The sequence below is a fragment of the Dermacentor albipictus genome, chromosome 1, assembly GCF_038994185.2.
Source record: "Dermacentor albipictus isolate Rhodes 1998 colony chromosome 1, USDA_Dalb.pri_finalv2, whole genome shotgun sequence".
NCBI classification, from domain to species: domain Eukaryota; kingdom Metazoa; phylum Arthropoda; class Arachnida; order Ixodida; family Ixodidae; genus Dermacentor; species Dermacentor albipictus.
In genome coordinates this window covers 190,260,439-190,277,436 of record NC_091821.1, presented here as the reverse complement: position 1 = coordinate 190,277,436, position 16,998 = coordinate 190,260,439, and the positions used below count along the sequence as shown (strand labels likewise).

Here is a 16,998-nt window from a genome sequence, read left to right as displayed (position 1 = left end):
TGATTGTTGGCCGTCTTTTTTTTAAATTAGTTGGTAGAAGCTTCCTACTTAATTATTCCAAAATAAATATTTCTATTGTAAATATATGTGTCTGCATTTGACTATTCATATTCAATTTGTATTGATAAAACTTCCCATTCACCGACCTCATATTATATATATATATATATATATATATATATATATATATATATATATATATATATATATATATATATATATTCGAGAGGGGTTATTTGGAGACAAAAATTGTGCAAAATGAAATGAAAACAAGTGACATAGATGATTACTTCCAAGTTGAAGTAAACAAAAGCTGCTGATACTAGATAAAATTGCAGGAATCAAGCTTGTTTGGTGCAGACAACCGATAGCAAGAAATTTGTCCATAACACTTAAGCATGTTCAAGGCAAAAAGAAAGCAAACATACTTACTAGTTTTACGGCAGCATAAAAAGCCCCAAGAATCCCAGCAGCTCCACCGCAGTCTCTCTTCATGCCACACATAGCAGTCTGGAGAAAAACAGTCCATAAGCATGTTTAAAGTTTATTTCTGGGGTTTTACGTGCCAAACACATATGATTATGAGGCACACTATAGCAGGGTCCCCAGATTAATTTTGACTACCTGGGGTTCTTCAATGCGCACATAAATCTAAGCACATGAGCATTTTAGCATTTCACTCTCACCAAAATGTGGCCGTCATAGCCAGAATCAAAACCCCGACCTCGAGCTCGGCAGCGCAACATCATAGCCATTGGGCTACTGCACAGGGTCATAGGCGTGTTTCCACCAAGCTACAATTTTACAGGCAAACATCTATGTAACAAACCTTGACTTAACGAAATTCGCAATGTAATGAACTGAACTACTGAAATGCGAAAGTGTGGGTGGCCTCGGAATCGAGCGAAAATGAAACCTTCCCTTTTAAAGCGCACACTTAATCTTTTAAACCTTGACACTAGACACAAGTTTTTACGTTTCTCTTTTTTCCACTCTTTATATTTTGGCGACTCTGGATTTGGAGCTACACACATTGTTCCTGCGCATCATAGTTCCACACATACCATTCACATACACAAGGTATCGCCTATTTTCGCAGAAACAGTAAAGTAACAGTAATGCGAGCCTATCCACCTTCTCTCCTTAGCACACCAGTCGCTACCCTTGCTGTAGTTATGCATGGCTGACTATACGCAGGCCACGTGCTGTACCTTGGAGGTAATCTTCGGCAAGTGCAAAAGTTGAGCCGAGATGGTTCATGCCTTGATGTTCATTTCGTTCCCACGCATCTCAAGTTTCCGAGCCATGATGCAAAGCGTTCACTCATGTTGCAACAGCGAGCATTCTTGGTCATCAAGTGAGATCTTTGCCCGTGCGTTCATGAGATCAATTAAATCTACGAAACTTAGTGTAGTTGTCTTCTTTGCTATCACCATCCACATCAGCCTTTCTCGCAAAACCGCGACATTTCTTTTTTTTTTTTCTTAGGACGAATACCCATAGCTTTCTGCGCTTTTAATTTCAATTCGAGGGTGCCATCTGATGACTGCTGCGGGCAATAAGCGCAATCAGCCATGGCGTCCAAGACTGATGGCACCACACAATGTAACATGCTAATCTCGGACGCCATGAGTCGCACCGATGCATTGCTCTTGGCAAGATCTGCACCACGCATACGCTAACACTCATAGCCACGCTATTATGGTGCTACCTTTTTGTGATTTGTTTATAATTCATTACCGAGAACATACTATCAACTAGGAATGTTCTGGAAATTTGTGAAATATTTTTACTGTTGAAACTTTAAAACCATGAATTAACGAAATTTGCGATTTCACGAAGTTTTTTTTGCTGCAAGTACAACTTCGTTATACTGAGGTTCAACTATAATATGCATGCACCTTAAACCCCCCCCCCCCCCTCTATTTTTCTCCTCACAATAACCTTGCTTTGGTTTTTGCCCTTGCTTTTGCGTCTAAATTAGCTTTGTAGTGAGTTTTCAAAGCAGTACAAAATATAAGCTCTGTGGACACAAGCGAGGTTTTAGTTTAAGGTACGATGAATAGGGCTCATTCCATGCAGAACACTGAGACAATTTCATTTCGTCTCAAAGTGTCTATGAGGTAGACGCCAAATTCCACTGACTGAGTGCCTGTGTAATTAAAGTGAGTACTTGACTAGATGGGTACTGAAGAATCAGGCACATTTTAGCAGGCTCAACACAATCCAATTAGTCTATCTGCCTTTGCCAAGGACAGTGTTGATGTGCGAAGATTAATGTAGTCAGTCATTAACACATTTAATTTAATCTTGGACACAGTAATGGTACAGAGTAAAAGAAGAAAGACGTTGCAAAAGAAATAGAATCCAAACGGTTCGAAAACAGAACACGCACTTCTATAGTGGTGAAACTGCTCTACATTTGTATGCTGTAGTTTAGGCTCTGCCCTTGTGTGTTTTTCTTGGGCTTTCAAAGACCTGATAAATAAGTTCGGTTACCAGGCGTTCCATTTACCAGAGACTGAGCTCAAACACACGCTAAATTATCTTTTGAAAGGGGTTACCAGCAGCAGATAATAGGTGTATCAGAGATGATTACAAAGCTTGCTACAAAATTTCTACTTGCACACGGCCACTGACTAGAGGTAGCAGCATAAAAGATTCACAAGAAAAAGAAAGAAAAGAGTCATTTACTAAAAAAAAATAGCCATTTTAGTGGACCAACCACTCTAGAAGTCATCGATAACTTCAATCTTCATCTCCAGCATGAGTGCATTGTGCGGGCATTTCTGTGCTGCCATTGGAAATGCTAAGCAAGCTCGCAGCTCACTAAAATTGCCAACACAAAGAAGCCACAGCAAGTCACAACCATGGTAGGGCCACACTCGACATGGCACCAACAAAAGCCAGCAAAAACTGCCTTGGTGATAGTCATATTGCAGAAAATTGTTGAGATAACCCAAAAAGGAAAGGCAGAAACACTGATGCCTGCAGCAATCAACTGAGGTTGGTCACTCAGTTTCCCATTCAATAATAATTTTCAGCTAAGTTTACCCGGAGTAGGAAAAAGATGTGGTTTCGTTAAAGCACTTTCTTTTTCAGCGCTTTAATCCAGAATCTACCAACCAACCTTAAACGGAGCCTGAAACAATTCTGACGAAATTGTACAAACATACTGAGTCGTTAAGGTTGTTTCTTCTGATCATTAAGTGACACATTTAAGCACTCCGCATAAAGCATGTAATTTATTATAAGATATTAAAAATGTACATTGCTACCGATCACAGTGGCACAGCTCCCAGAGTTTTCAGCCACCCCACACCACGTGACATGTGGTGGCCATACGACATCAGCAGGTTGAGCTATCCAATTGGCTGCCCAGGGCACGTTATTGATAATTTTTCCAACCTTATGGTGAAAATAAGTTGTTCATAATAGTTGGAATATTGGTTTTTTGTTTCTATAAAAGAAGTAACAGAAAGAGAATGAACAAGGACAATTTATCACTACACTCAAGCACTTCCAGCACACAGCAAGTGTATTCTGCTTGTGTTACAATGTGCTCTGTATTGGCGAGAGCTGTGCAGTCAGCGTTGGTCTCAATCTTTCTTTTCATGAGCACCATGGTTCGCCCTTGTTACGTTGTGGGCTTCGAACGTAGTGATCGGTGACATGTCAAGCTGTGACATCTTGTCTTTCTGCAAGGGAGCAGTCGAGTGGAGTTGCTGCAGCACATCAGATTGCCGGTATACGATCAGTTCCAGGATCCACGTGTTTGCGGCCGTCACTTCACACAGGAGGATTACTACCATAACAGATTTTTAATGTGTCTGGTATGCGGGTAAAAGCAAGCAGACTGGGTATTTTACCAGAGAGGTGGAGGCACAAATGTGAACAGCCTGCATGGTGCAGCCACCTGGCGACACAGGGCTCAACCAGACTAACACAGAACTAATGTAGCAGTAACCAAGTATATTCTACTTTGCAGCTGGTGTAAATTTTTGGCAGGAGCGTAATCATGAAAATGTCACCTTTTTAAATCTTTAAAATGTTTTAGACTTGGTTACAGCAATAGTAGCTCTGTTTGGTTGGTTAAGCTCTGCACCATCAGGTGGCTGCACTGTGCAGGGCCGCTCGGGGTGCTCATGTTAACACTCAAGCCCCTTCATCACTGCGGTAGCAGTATGCAGGGACTTTTAGTTTATGGCTCCACCCATGTGCAAAAACACCCAGCTTGCCTGCGGTTACCAGAATACTGGACACACTCGGCGCAGCAACATAACGCTCACAATGCACGCTGTTTAGATAGCTCTTGTGTGGGATCGACGGCCAGGCAGCTTGCAAGGAGGTTGGAAAGGCTTCATGCACTGGCTTCAAGACAACCGGAAGAAGAAGCTGCGATGTCACATCATGACGCAGAGCCAGTGAAAGCAGAGCTTAGCCCTGATCACTTGGCGAACTAGTTGAAGAGGAAGAGCATGGCTAGGGAGGAACGTAACTAGTAATAATCCGTGTTTGTCTCAATACGAGACGCTTCGCTTAAATTGTGGTACTACTGTTTTACTGTAGCTGTACCCTATACGTCTACAAAGTTTGTCCAAACCGTTTCAGGGACCCTTTAAGGGCAATTTCATTAAAAATTTCCATTTACCAAGAATTCACAAGTTTGCCAAGACAAACTTGGATTAAAACTGCATGTAGTCACTCATTTTGAGTTTTTTTAGTGAACTGCAAATGCCAGCATTGCCACCATTGGCAGCACAGTTTGAAGGCCGTGGAAAACATGCACCACAGGCCCATGTGAACAGCGTGAACTTGGACTTGTCTGTTATCAGTGTGCACACCACAAGTAGCATGACCAGCAGGGCTCACAGGACAAGGTCCTTCTGAGTAGTCCAGAGTAGCTTGATGGTGACATCTTCGACAGGTTAAATGAGTGACTGCGGAAGCTGTGGTATGAGGTAGATTGGTTTGCTCTTCTCCTCCTGCCATTGGACTCAGTGTGATTTCAAAATTTTTCAAATAACTTATGCTGCTTAAGTGCAGCAGAAGTTTCAATTCTAGTAGGACAATTTCAGAAAAACAGTCTGGCTACATTGTACTGCACATGCAAGCATGCACCAGTGCACATGTAAATTAACGTCTAGTTACTTCTTGCTCTTCATCCTGTCATGAATATGGTGGTTGTACACAAGCATGGGACTGTGTGTGCTATATAATTAGGATCCTTCGTTTTCGGGTAAAGTCCGATAGCTCCAGATTTTTTCATCCCAAACAAAATTTACGAGAATCAGGTTAAACCTGATTGCTCTTCGTATTCACCCCTTGTTACAAAACTAATGAACACTGCCCACCTTTCGTGAGCAAGTGGTCAAGATATATATCATATATCATGTTATTAATATACGGTATATATGCCTGTTTTCTGCTTAATGCTCAAGCAAAAATGGCCACATAAAAATATAACATACTATATTCAGTGCCTGCCAGTGTTGAGTGAACGAGGGCTTGTTGCTTTTTTAGTAGCCACATTTACATGAACACAACAATGGCCCCCTGCATTTCATTTGTCGCAGATCGCATACATGTAAACGGCGATAATGCACTAGGAAGCAAACTAATGCAGCGATGACATTGCTCTGCATTGCAAACGGTAGCAGTGACATCGAGAGGATGTTTGCCCAACTACGGCAGATTCAAAGGAGGGTAGCTGATTCGTCTAGTTGGTATTCCATTGTGTTGCAAGAGCGTATTATTAGGAACCAGTAAAACAGGACAAAAGGCCAGACAGGTATAGGATGGATGGAGAAATGCTCCCAATGCATACAATGTACGTCATCAAGCCAGACTTGTAAGATTCAGGAAAGCATTACACCTTCTGCGAAGCATACCCGTATGCACTACTTTTCGTACTTTATTCCTATGTTAAAAAACTGCAGAGAACAATGTAAAGAAGAGATCACCAAACCCATCTTTATTTGTTGTTTTTGTTAATGTGGTTTCTTTCAAACATATTTATAATGCCTAACAACAAAATTTATAGAGATGAGTTCGTCACATGATTTGCGAGCAGCTCTCTTTGTCATTACATGTTCCTATGAGTGATTTAGCTCACAAAGCCCCAATTTCTTCCTGTTTTTCCTGTCAGGCAGCAAAACCCCTGATATCTCAACAGGACCCTATGCAGGTGTGTGTGTGTGTGTGTGTGTGTGTGTGTGTGTGTGTGTGTGTGTGTGTGTGTGTGTGTGCGTGTGTGTGTGTGTGTGCGCGCGTGCGTGCGTGCGTGCGTGTGTGTGTGCGCGCGCGCGTGCGTGCGTGCGTAATATGTAGGATGTCCACGTAATTTGAGCCAAACATTAAGGATAAGTAAATGCCATGCAGCTGGGCAGAACTAAGATGATGTTTGCCGTCGCTTGGAAATAGTACTCAAATTATTTTTTCTTTCACCTAATTCGATAATTAGTCTTAATTAACTGAGTTGTCAAATATTATAATTACATAAAAGGCGTCAAACAAAAAATTGTAGAGCAACATGAAACACTCCCAATACAGCTTTCTGTTGCTGACTACGTGCTACATAAAAGTGTTTTTCCGCACGTGAAAGAAGCCTGCGAATATACGCAAAGTGCCTCGAGCGGTCAGTTGCATAGCAATTTTAAGTGTATTTGCGGGCTTTTTTCACGCTCAGAAAAACACTTATGTAGCATGTATCGAGCAATAGAAAGCTGTATCGGGAGCTTTTTATGTTGCTCTACAATTTTCTCATTGACACTTTTCATCTAATTATATTTGAGAAGTTTCTAATTAATTGAGACTATCTAATTAGGCAGATTGAAAAAAATTATCTCCAAGTAGAGTATCTCTCCCAGAGTATCTCTAAGCAACGGAAAAAAACATCACCTTGTTTCTGCCCAGCTACGTGGCATTCGCATATATTCATTTTTGGTTCAAGTTATGTGGTACACCCTGTACATATGTTGCATAGCTGTGATAAAGACAACAGTTGTTAAGCCATCATGGTGTCTCTCTGCCTGCCTGTACTTATTCTGCTGTGCTGTCTTGCACTTTCTGCACGCTAGCTAACCCAATGCACTCACTGATGCAGAATCATTAAGGAGAAATTGACAGCATAATAAATAATGGAGAGCGAACATTTTTGTGCTCAATCATGTATGATGTATCATAACGCATCCCCAACAAGCCCAAGCTCCGACGCTTTCAAGGAATTATGCCTAGGCATAAGAAAAAAAAATTCCAGTAGGAACCATCTCACAATGAATGACAACATTATTGTAACTAGCATTGAAGCATCGTAGCAACACACCATATTGCCAACGCCAAAATGTGTGTGCGGCTGGGCTCCTCTCTCGTGCTTCCCACTGCACACGCTGCAGCAACTAGAGGCTGCCACTGAGTCCACACGTGGCACGGGTTTGATTCCGCCTAGCACCAAAGAAATTTTAAAGGATCTTTTTTGTCATTGAAAAGTGGCACATACCCACTGGCACGTACAAAGTGCTCCCAGTAGGCATCAAAGGAGTTCACTGAACAGCGTCAAGTACCCAATGCCACATACCCAGAGACCCAAGTTGGCATCAAAGGTTCACTGCAGTGGCCCATACCCAATGGCACATGACCAGTGGTGCACACCCAGTACTACATATTCAGTGACCCAAGTTGGTGTAACGGTTGGTTTCGAACCCTGTTCCCTCAGCACAGCAGCCCAATGCACTACCCATTAGACCATGGACTATACAGCGACCCAAGTTGGTGGGAAAATTGTTAGAGACATAGAGAGACAGACAGTCAGACCCAAGAAAGTGCGTTAAGTACCTTAAAAATGCTAATCATATTAAAAGAGTGCTAGGGGTTTCTATGAAGTACCTTTGACTTGATGCAGAGCCCTCCTGTGTCATACACGATGCCTTTGCCAACCCAGGCAATCGTGTCTTGAGAGCCCTCTGGTGTGTGGCTCAAGATGACAAGTGCAGGTGGATGCACTGCTGCCCGGCCGACAGAGTACAGACCTACAAAAAAAAAAAAACTTAGAGGGACACTTAAAGGCACCTATTAAGTCAAGCTAAAGTGATAGATAAGTGTTTGAGAACCTCCAATGCATCAATATTATAGTGAACAGAGCCTTAATAATCAAGAAATTGAGGTCAATGCAGGACATGATTAGAGACTACCCCAGGACATTCAAACACTTGCCTCATGACGAAAGCACTCCTCAGTTAAATTATGTCATTAGTACTCAACCACTCCTTGCAAAAAACATCCTTGTATTATAAGACGAAATAAAATACTACTTGTCCAGTTCTATTTCATTTTTAGAAAAAATAACCGATTGAAATCACTCTTGACAATGACACAAGTGGTCGAAAAGTTTTGTTTTCACTCGACTCCGAGGCCGCCCACGCTATCGCGTTTCAGTAGTCATCGCGTAGTGCTGCGCTGGTTTTGCTGGCTTGCGAAACTCACACAAACTGCAAGTAGCGGAGAATTCAACTTCCATGCAATGTCATGGGATTCTCAAATGGTCTACGCCACTTGACCAAAAAGCAGATGCAGCGGCGAATCCGCTGCTCTGACTTGACTCGGTACCGCCGTCTGTCGGGCGCCGTTTGACTCACCGACGGCAGCAAAGGGTGTATGCAACATCACCACTCCCCCGGTTCGATGGCGGGAGATTTGAATCTCGAAAACACTATTCGGACCCTTCAGATGCAATTTTCTCATAAACTAAGTCGTTTCTTGGCACGAAACAAGCATTGCGAGGTTTCTGGAATGGCATTTAAACAGTCTACGTCGACTTAGTATTTGTTTTTAGTGTCCCTTTAAGGAATGACCTTTTCAGAATTGGTCATTCCAGCATCAGAAAAATTTCTGCTTTCCCAGCGAAAGTTCATTAATACTAAAAACGAAACTTAAGAATAAAACAGCGCAGAAACTGCTTGAATTAATGTTTCACCATGCAGGTGTTCCTAGACAAGTGCACATGGAGGCATAAGTGGCTGTTTATGTGCATGCCTACAGTGTTATCAAGTCGTTCAGACAAAATGAAACACTTGATTGGACACACTTGAGAAGCAATTAGCAGGAAGTACCAGAGAAAACGGTGCCAAATTATTCCAAAAGGAAGAAGCAATAAAATATACTTTGGATGAACATGCTGCTAACCGTAGCAAAGTATGCTCGCATCTCGTTGAGAATAGTTGCTTTTTTTTTTTGTCACTATTCCTGAACAGCAGTGAAAGAGGGCAACAGTCACATGGACAGACCATTCCATGACAGAGTTCAAGTTCATGTTTGCTTGTGTAACTTATAGTGTACCCAACATTAGACATGGGCGAAGAAAGAATACTTAAGTTCTTGTCACTCGCACGTCACTCAGTCTCACATGGTATAGTTGGCAACAAGTCCACAGTGAATATTTTTCTTCTGGTATAATTCCATGTGAACACTTGTCAAATCATGCTATTTTCCTTTTCAAACTTGAAATTTCAAACAATATTTGAAACTTGAAATGCTTGTGTGCTTTCATTCCTCAGCATAAAACAGGCATCTATGACTGAACACAATTGGCAAAAGTTGACGAGAACACACTATAATACAAGTTTTAAGGACCATATGGGCAGCTGACTTGCATCGTAGCAATTTGCAACATTGACATCGACTTGACAAAATTCTGCAGCTCCTTGTACGTTCCAAGGGGACTGCGGATATTTATAATCACAATGCTCATGCACACCCAGCATGAAGGGAGAAAATGCTTCTTTGCTAGGCTGCTTGCCTGCTTATTTCTGGTTGCTTGCCCTCATACATCATCGGGAATAGAGATTAGAGTGTGTTTACATATGAATACAGACTGTACAAGCATGGCATCTGATTCGTTTTGTTTCCCTACATAGGACCCTAACAAGAACTGTGTGCAGTTTTACTTGCTCATTTAATTTTCTGGCAACTTGTTACTGGAAGGTGTCTGGAACATGGCTAAGATAGCTAGCATGGTCAATGCATGCTTTGTCATGTCCACCTTTGTTACTGCTTGAAGTACTGTCACCTTCCAAAGTCCAAACAGCAAAATGGTTATGGGTGTGTGAATACAGAAATCTTCTAATAGAAATACTTAGCTTTAAATATCAAATAATGACATGCAGAAGCATTTTATTAGCAAGTTTCTTTAACATGCTGTAACATCACAATTGTGTTGCCAACAGCAAAAGATAGGCTAGTCAGACATTACAGTAAATGCTTAGTTACGTGACCCTAGTTTGGAAAATTGAGTAATTCACCCTTCCTAGTCATGCCAACATGCACATTAATATGCAGCATCAAATATCTACCAACTTGGATGCATTTGCCCCTGAGCTAGTTGACACTCGGTGCATTTGTCATCAAACAATCAGCTCAGTGGTGCGAGTAGCACTGCAATAATAATGACAAACGAGTCAGGCAAGAACTGTGCTAGCACCCAACTAGAACGAAGCAGTCTACTATTCACTATGACCACTGCTTAAAAGATGGCCAAGGGATCTTTTCTTTTCCCTGTGTTTTGCACCACACGCATTCAGGACTCTTGCAGCACAGCACATGCTGCAAGTCTCCTTTATTGTTTTTCTTGAGTGTGAGCCACCCAAACGACTCATCGTCATCAAGATACTGCATTTGTACAAATAAAACAACCACAAATTAACATGAGGTGTGAGGATGAGGGAGGGCATTTTTGATTTCATGAAAAAATATATATATTACGATTATAACCTTAGCTAAGGATCAGTAATGCAGCCGTATCCCTATGTTTAGAGCACCATCTTGGAACCTAGTGCAATGCACGTGGGTATCTTGGTGACACCCAAAGTGCATAGCTTATCACCGGTGGGATCTGCACAAGTCCCAGGTTCTGGTCGGGTGCATGTCCATGGCGATGCATCACCCATCGCTCAATTCTATATTATTATAAGAGGAACATGATGCGTTGCACTGAGAGGCTAGATGGGCACACAGTGTGCATCTGGCACGTTTGCATAGTTAGGCCACGTTGATTGGCATCGCTGTAGTAGGTCAGCCCATTGGATTTATACTCCATAGAAAAGTATTCTTAATGCAGTTGGGCTCCTTTGAGCAAAGGCCCCATTCCCTTTTGTCGAGCTAAGTTTTGCCCTCGCTATTCACAGACTGGGACTCCCTGTCACCAAAGGTTGCTTTTCCTGTAAAATTTCGTCATCCAGTGGCTTAGTTTACCTTACGCACTAAGTTCTGCCATGGCAGGAACACAGCTGAACATAAATCAGGTTCCCATTTGAGGGTTACACAAAAACAGATGCAATGAATCACATCTGCTTTCACACAGGAGCAGACGAGACTGTACATGTTTTGTGGCTGCATTAAAATTAATTTTCAAGTTTATTCTAACCATCAAAAATTTTCTAGTCAAACAGCAAGATTTCAGCTTTATGCAAAAACTGATGTTAACCCTTTCAGGATCAATGACGTAAATATACGGTGTCACGAACAAGTCCAAAATGGTCGATGCTGTATATTTACGGCACCATCTCTATGTTTAAAGCACGCCAATTTCCTAACTTTTTCTTTCCTGATATATGCTGCCACTACACGGGAACAGGAAATTTCTTTCTCGTGCCTGCCTCTCAGTTTTTGTTGCATGGTTTGTTTGCCCTGGTGCGTCTATATACTACCGCTCACGCACTCGCACGCGTGCAGGCTGGTGGCGTTTTGTTTGGGTTTTGTTCCGCGGGTGGTCTCGGCTTCTTGCACTCGTAAAATTGATGGCTATATCATTACTAATCGCTCAAAGGGCGACCGCCTGTTACTTGCTCGTTTATTTATCACAGGGGTGCGCATACGATGGTTGCCACCACGCATGCGTTTCCCTATTTTTGTTTTTGGAGACTCGCGAAAATTAATTGCCTCTGGTTGGCGATAACATGAAGATTAGCAGACGTTTGTCGCACGTTCTGCTTTTTTGACGGGCACAGAACCACAGTTTTCTTGACTGCGCTCACTTACGCAGTTAGATTACGCTATGGATGTAAATATTAGTGTAAGAGCAGGAACATTTGAGACTTGCGAAATTTTCTCATGTGCACATCTTCTAAGCCTTGAACTATGTGTATAACAATGAATCAAAGTTTTAAGTCTTATAAGTTTATTTCCTTTTTTTTATTGTTGTTATTTATGAATAAACAGTACATATATGCCAATGCAAAATATTTTTTTGTCACTTTATGATCACCCTAAAAGAATTACGGTAAATTTTTTTTAAATAGGTCTCTCAGAAGAATTTAAATCTACAATAAAAAAAATTGACCCTGGGCGATGGCATATGGCGAAAAGAATCGACCCTGAAAGGGTTCAATGTACCACGCTGAATTTTTTTTTCTTAGGCGACTGATTTTGCTCATGCTGTTTTTTGCTAATGTGCAAGCTGATTCTATTGCTGAAATACTTTACTTCGAATTATCAGGTACATCAGACAACAATGACGGAGATCTACGTCGTCAAATATCTGACATAAGTGACTTTTCTTGAAAGAATACTAAAAGTTGAACTAAAAAAAAATGCAGAAGTCAATTTACTTGCAAGTAAACTATATCTTGAAAATATATTCTATAAAATTTATATATATTTAGCAGTAAAAACATTGAATATAATGAGATTCCTAGATAAAAAAAGTTTACTCGCCATCCCGGCTTACGAAAGTGGATGTAAAGTGAAGCTGTTGAAAATCACCAGCGCAAATGCTGAGGGGTGTATGCAATGCTTTATTGCTTTAGGGTAATGGTAATAATAATAATTCAGAGCAATAGTAGTAATGGCAATTTTGACAGCCCACCGCCGCATATAAAAGTGCTGCAACAATGAAATCAGTTGCTTAGCTGGTTCTTTCATATATGGAAGGCTAGGGACATCACTGCCCCCGTCGCAAGCTGCCGTCACCGCGGCAGCTTCCACAGCAGTAATCTTTACCAGGAACATATGCGAGGAGCGCTACGTGCTTTGCATTATTATCAAGAACGCCCTATCAATTATGTGGTTCAGATGCTTGTTTTGGGCTTGTTCTTTATTGAAATGTATGCTGTTCTGTATGTTGTATGTGTGATTGCAAAGAATGTATGCACTGTTCACTTTGCTGAGTACTTGAAGCCTCTGCCTTACGGTAGTACAAGCTACTGTTCCTGACTTTGCACTGCCACCGCAATTGGCCCACATTTTTGCTAACAGACGTACACACGAAAAATTTCAACTAACTGGAAGCTAACAGCTTCGCTGTAAAAAAAAAAAAAAAAGTGCTCAAGCCACGAAAAACTGTGTTGGTGGCCGGAGTAAAATTCGCAGCAAGTAGGACCTGTATATGATGTAAGGATCCTTTTCCACCCACTTCTTTTCTTATCCACCACTGACTATTAGACCATGCTGGTAATACCGTAAGCCGAAGCGCTGCTCAGACCACTGATGTAGTGGTAAAAGAATTGCAAACTGATCATTACATTATACAAGTCTAGATCTGTATGCTTTCCAGTGCATCCTACAGTTGAGAGAAGTTAATGAAAACCATCTTTAAATGCCAGAAATCCTTCAGTATATATCTAAAAAAGCATGGACCTTGTGAAGCTACCCAGTGCTACATATGTCAGCAGAGTGGAAAATTCTCATAATTTTAAATGCGAGAACTTGCAGATAGTCAGATGGTAATACAGTCAAATTCACTTATAATGATACTGGTTTTAACAATACAGTATATTGGTTATGACAATGAAAAGATGCTTCACCGTCAACTTTTGTATGCTTTCTATGGGGAAATAACCTGCTTACTACAATGTCCCCATGCCACATTATCGGTTATAACAAAATCTGGCTGCTGGGTGTCCAAGCCAAAAGGTAATGGAATGCGAAATCCTTGAAAAGAAAAAGTGAAATGCAAGCTGCTGCACGATCGCCTGCCACCCGAACTGCCACCACGCACTTTCTCTCCATGAGAGATGCGTGCCAGCCTCGCGTGCATCTCTCCTGTCGCCCTTCCACGCCTCCGAACATGAATGGGCTGCGCCCATAGCTGTGCCGTGCCACCCTCTGAAACACTAATGCACCGCGTCAACTGCGTTGAGAACGCTGGTGATGCTACTCTCAGATTGCTCGCTGGGCCCTCACAGTTGGTTGTTTATTCTATGGCCCTCATTCTGTGCAATTCTGCGAACGGATGAAGTCACTCATGCTTGTCTTTGTTACGTTGAAGTCATTCCTGGCCACGTTGTTTCTCAGTCTCATTTGGCTCGCCGCCAAAACGGAAGATGGTTGATCCACCCACTGATCATCAGCAACGCATGATGTTGCCGGCAAAAAGAAAGCGCACTGCAACAGATTTGGAGACTAAGTTCTTCTAACTGGTGAGGCGATCGTTGCGAACGTGCTTGTATCGAATAGCAACAGCGTCGGCCAAGACAGCAGCGCTCATACAGTACGGCAGGCTGCCCCAACATTGTCCCCATCTGAAGTCTTATAGATGATTGTCACTCGTGGGCTCGTTTTCATGAGAGACTTTCCACTTCCCTACGTGGAGCACCTGCATGCCTTGGAGAAGGTTGTTGGCAAGCTTTGCGTAAAGCAAGCAAGGCTGATGGACATGCGGTTTTCTCATGTAAGCCAGTGGGAAGTACGTGGCAAGGTGCTTGTGGTGATCACGTCCCAGTGCTGCTTCGGAATTTCTCAAGCAGAGATGCTGCCGCGGCAACCTTTACACATTTCTTAAAAGGCGCCTTTTGGGGCCAACAAGCGATGCCTTGGCGGAGCTCATATGTCACTTGCAGCCCATGACCCTTCTTTGTAGCTGTTATAGCAGTGCCATTCTTGAACGCCAACAGTAGCGGCTTGTCAACAACACGCGATTGGAGCGCGCGGGAAGCAGGGTTACACAGTTAAATGAGTCAAACAATCAAGCCGGATGGAGGAAGGTGGTGGAGAGAACTGGCCTCCCCTCCATTATAGTTTTTTTCTGAACAGCTACGTCATCCCCATTTTGATTTTTTTTTTTTCATGCAACCCAGTTTTAACAATAGAGTTTTCGTGACACTTGAATGTTGTTATAAGTGGGCTCGACTGTACAGTCGAAGCTCGCTAATTCAAACACGCTTAATTCGAACTTTCTGTTTATTCAAACCAACTATGGTCCTATCAAAATAATGTGTATTCCAATAGGTTAAAATGCCCGGTGTAACGAACGTGCAAGCATTTATAACGATTAATTCGAAAATACCACGCTCCAACAATGCTCTCAGCAGTTCGCCACACCACGCAGCAGTGCCTCCGACCAGCAGTGCTCCGACCCCGCTATAGAGGAAAAGCTTAGGAGAGACCCCTCAATGCCACACACAAACAAAAAAAAATGTGTGGTGGAAATTTCACCCTCTCTCAAATGGCAAGGTAGCTGTTTCTGCATCACACTGTAATACCCCAGCCACACTAGCAGTAAAACGCGTGCCGCGGGAGGGATTGGTCCCAGGCAGATTTCTCATGGCTCGCCGCAGTGGAAAGCAAGCCGCAAGCGGAGGAGACTAATTAGAGCGGCCCCAACAGTGACATTCGTGCGAGAAACTGGTGTCATGAGGACCTGCCCAAACGCTCTATTCGTACTTGCGTCTGGTTCAGCCGGACTGCTTGTTCCGCACTGTCATCTGCTCACGTCTGCTCTCACTCACACTTGTTTTTAAGCATGAAATGCTTTTAGCTCCCATTGCCGGCGACCTTCAAGTGACCTTGAGCCAAAAGCAAGAGCCATTATCCGGACGCTCAAATGAGAACATCAGGGCTCGTTGCGAGAACAAAAGGAGATCATCTGGGCAACCAGTCAAAACTTAAGAAAATGTGGTCTCTGGCCCCCAACCCTATGGAGAGGACCGCATTACATACGCTAGTTACTGCCCAAACAAGTTACAAGAAATATTGAAGCAGAGTTTTTCCTAATGTTTGTTCACAATATCACTCAAGCTGTAACTTCTAGTATGCAGTATGTTATTTGTTATTTCCAATAGCGACGTTCAAAAGGTACATACGGGGGCATCATACACTTCACTGCCATCTTTTGGTGCTGAGACAGGGTTGCCTGTGCTCTTTTGAACACCAGCGGTCCGCGAGATTTGCGGCACAGGTTTCGTGTCGCCTAGAGAGATCTGCGCCATGCTGCGTGGCACCTCCTTCAGGCATTTTGCTTCTTCTAGCTTGGCAATCCGCTCTGTCTCCGTGGTGTCTTTCGCTGTCTGTCATGCCACCTTCAGCCGGTTTTCTTTTTCTGGCTGGGCAGCATCCATATGGACCGGTGCACAGTATGGCGTGGTGTAGTGTGGTGTGGTGGGGTGTGCAGTTGCTAACATGCACTACACAGATTTTAAGATTGTGGCTAGTATCATCTCCTACCAATCTGCTTTGCCAGTTTCCATTTCATGCTTGCATCTACTCTCGAGTACAGGAGAGCCAGCAATTTTTTACAATGGCGAGTCTAAACCGAGATCGTCCCAATGGAAAGGTTGTTGGAGACAGTGCACCATATCAGATACTGAACGACAAGTCAGACCCTGAATACAAGGATGCGAAGGAGACAGCCAGTATCTCATTCTCCTGGTCTTTTGAACATGGCACCACCATGACAGAAGGGAGGACACCAACATGATTATGATCAGTGACGAATTCGTCACCTTGATAAGACATGACTCATGTTAAGAATGCAGGACGAAGAATAAACGCAGCACCTATCTCTCAGCAGACGAAGGAAAAAGCATGTGAGCATGCAGAGGGAAGCACCCGCAGAGGCCCAGTTCGACCTCGGCAACTTCACTGCTTCGGTGGCAGTATTAGGTGGCAGAGGTAATCAGCGCCATTTATCAAGCTGGCGGGAAAGCAAATCCACTACCCTCCCGCCCTTCCTCGCAACTACGCTCCCCTCAGCCTCCCTCTCACCTCCCTCACCTTCAACGGTCTCCACGC

The 16,998-nt window shown here is 42.9% G+C and overlaps 1 protein-coding gene across 2 annotated transcripts in view; it reads right to left on the bottom strand.

Annotated features, from left to right (window-relative positions):
• The window catches only part of grsm (granny smith), a 47,006-nt gene that overhangs the window by 13,755 nt on the left and 16,253 nt on the right, over positions 1-16,998 (bottom strand). For both annotated transcript variants that reach the window (XM_065426758.1, XM_065426757.2), the window contains exons 6-7: positions 7,885-8,027; positions 433-510 (exon numbers count right to left, since the gene is read on the bottom strand). In XM_065426758.1, coding sequence (XP_065282830.1) covers positions 433-510; positions 7,885-8,027 — 221 coding nt within the window. The remainder of the gene's footprint in view (positions 1-432; positions 511-7,884; positions 8,028-16,998) is intronic.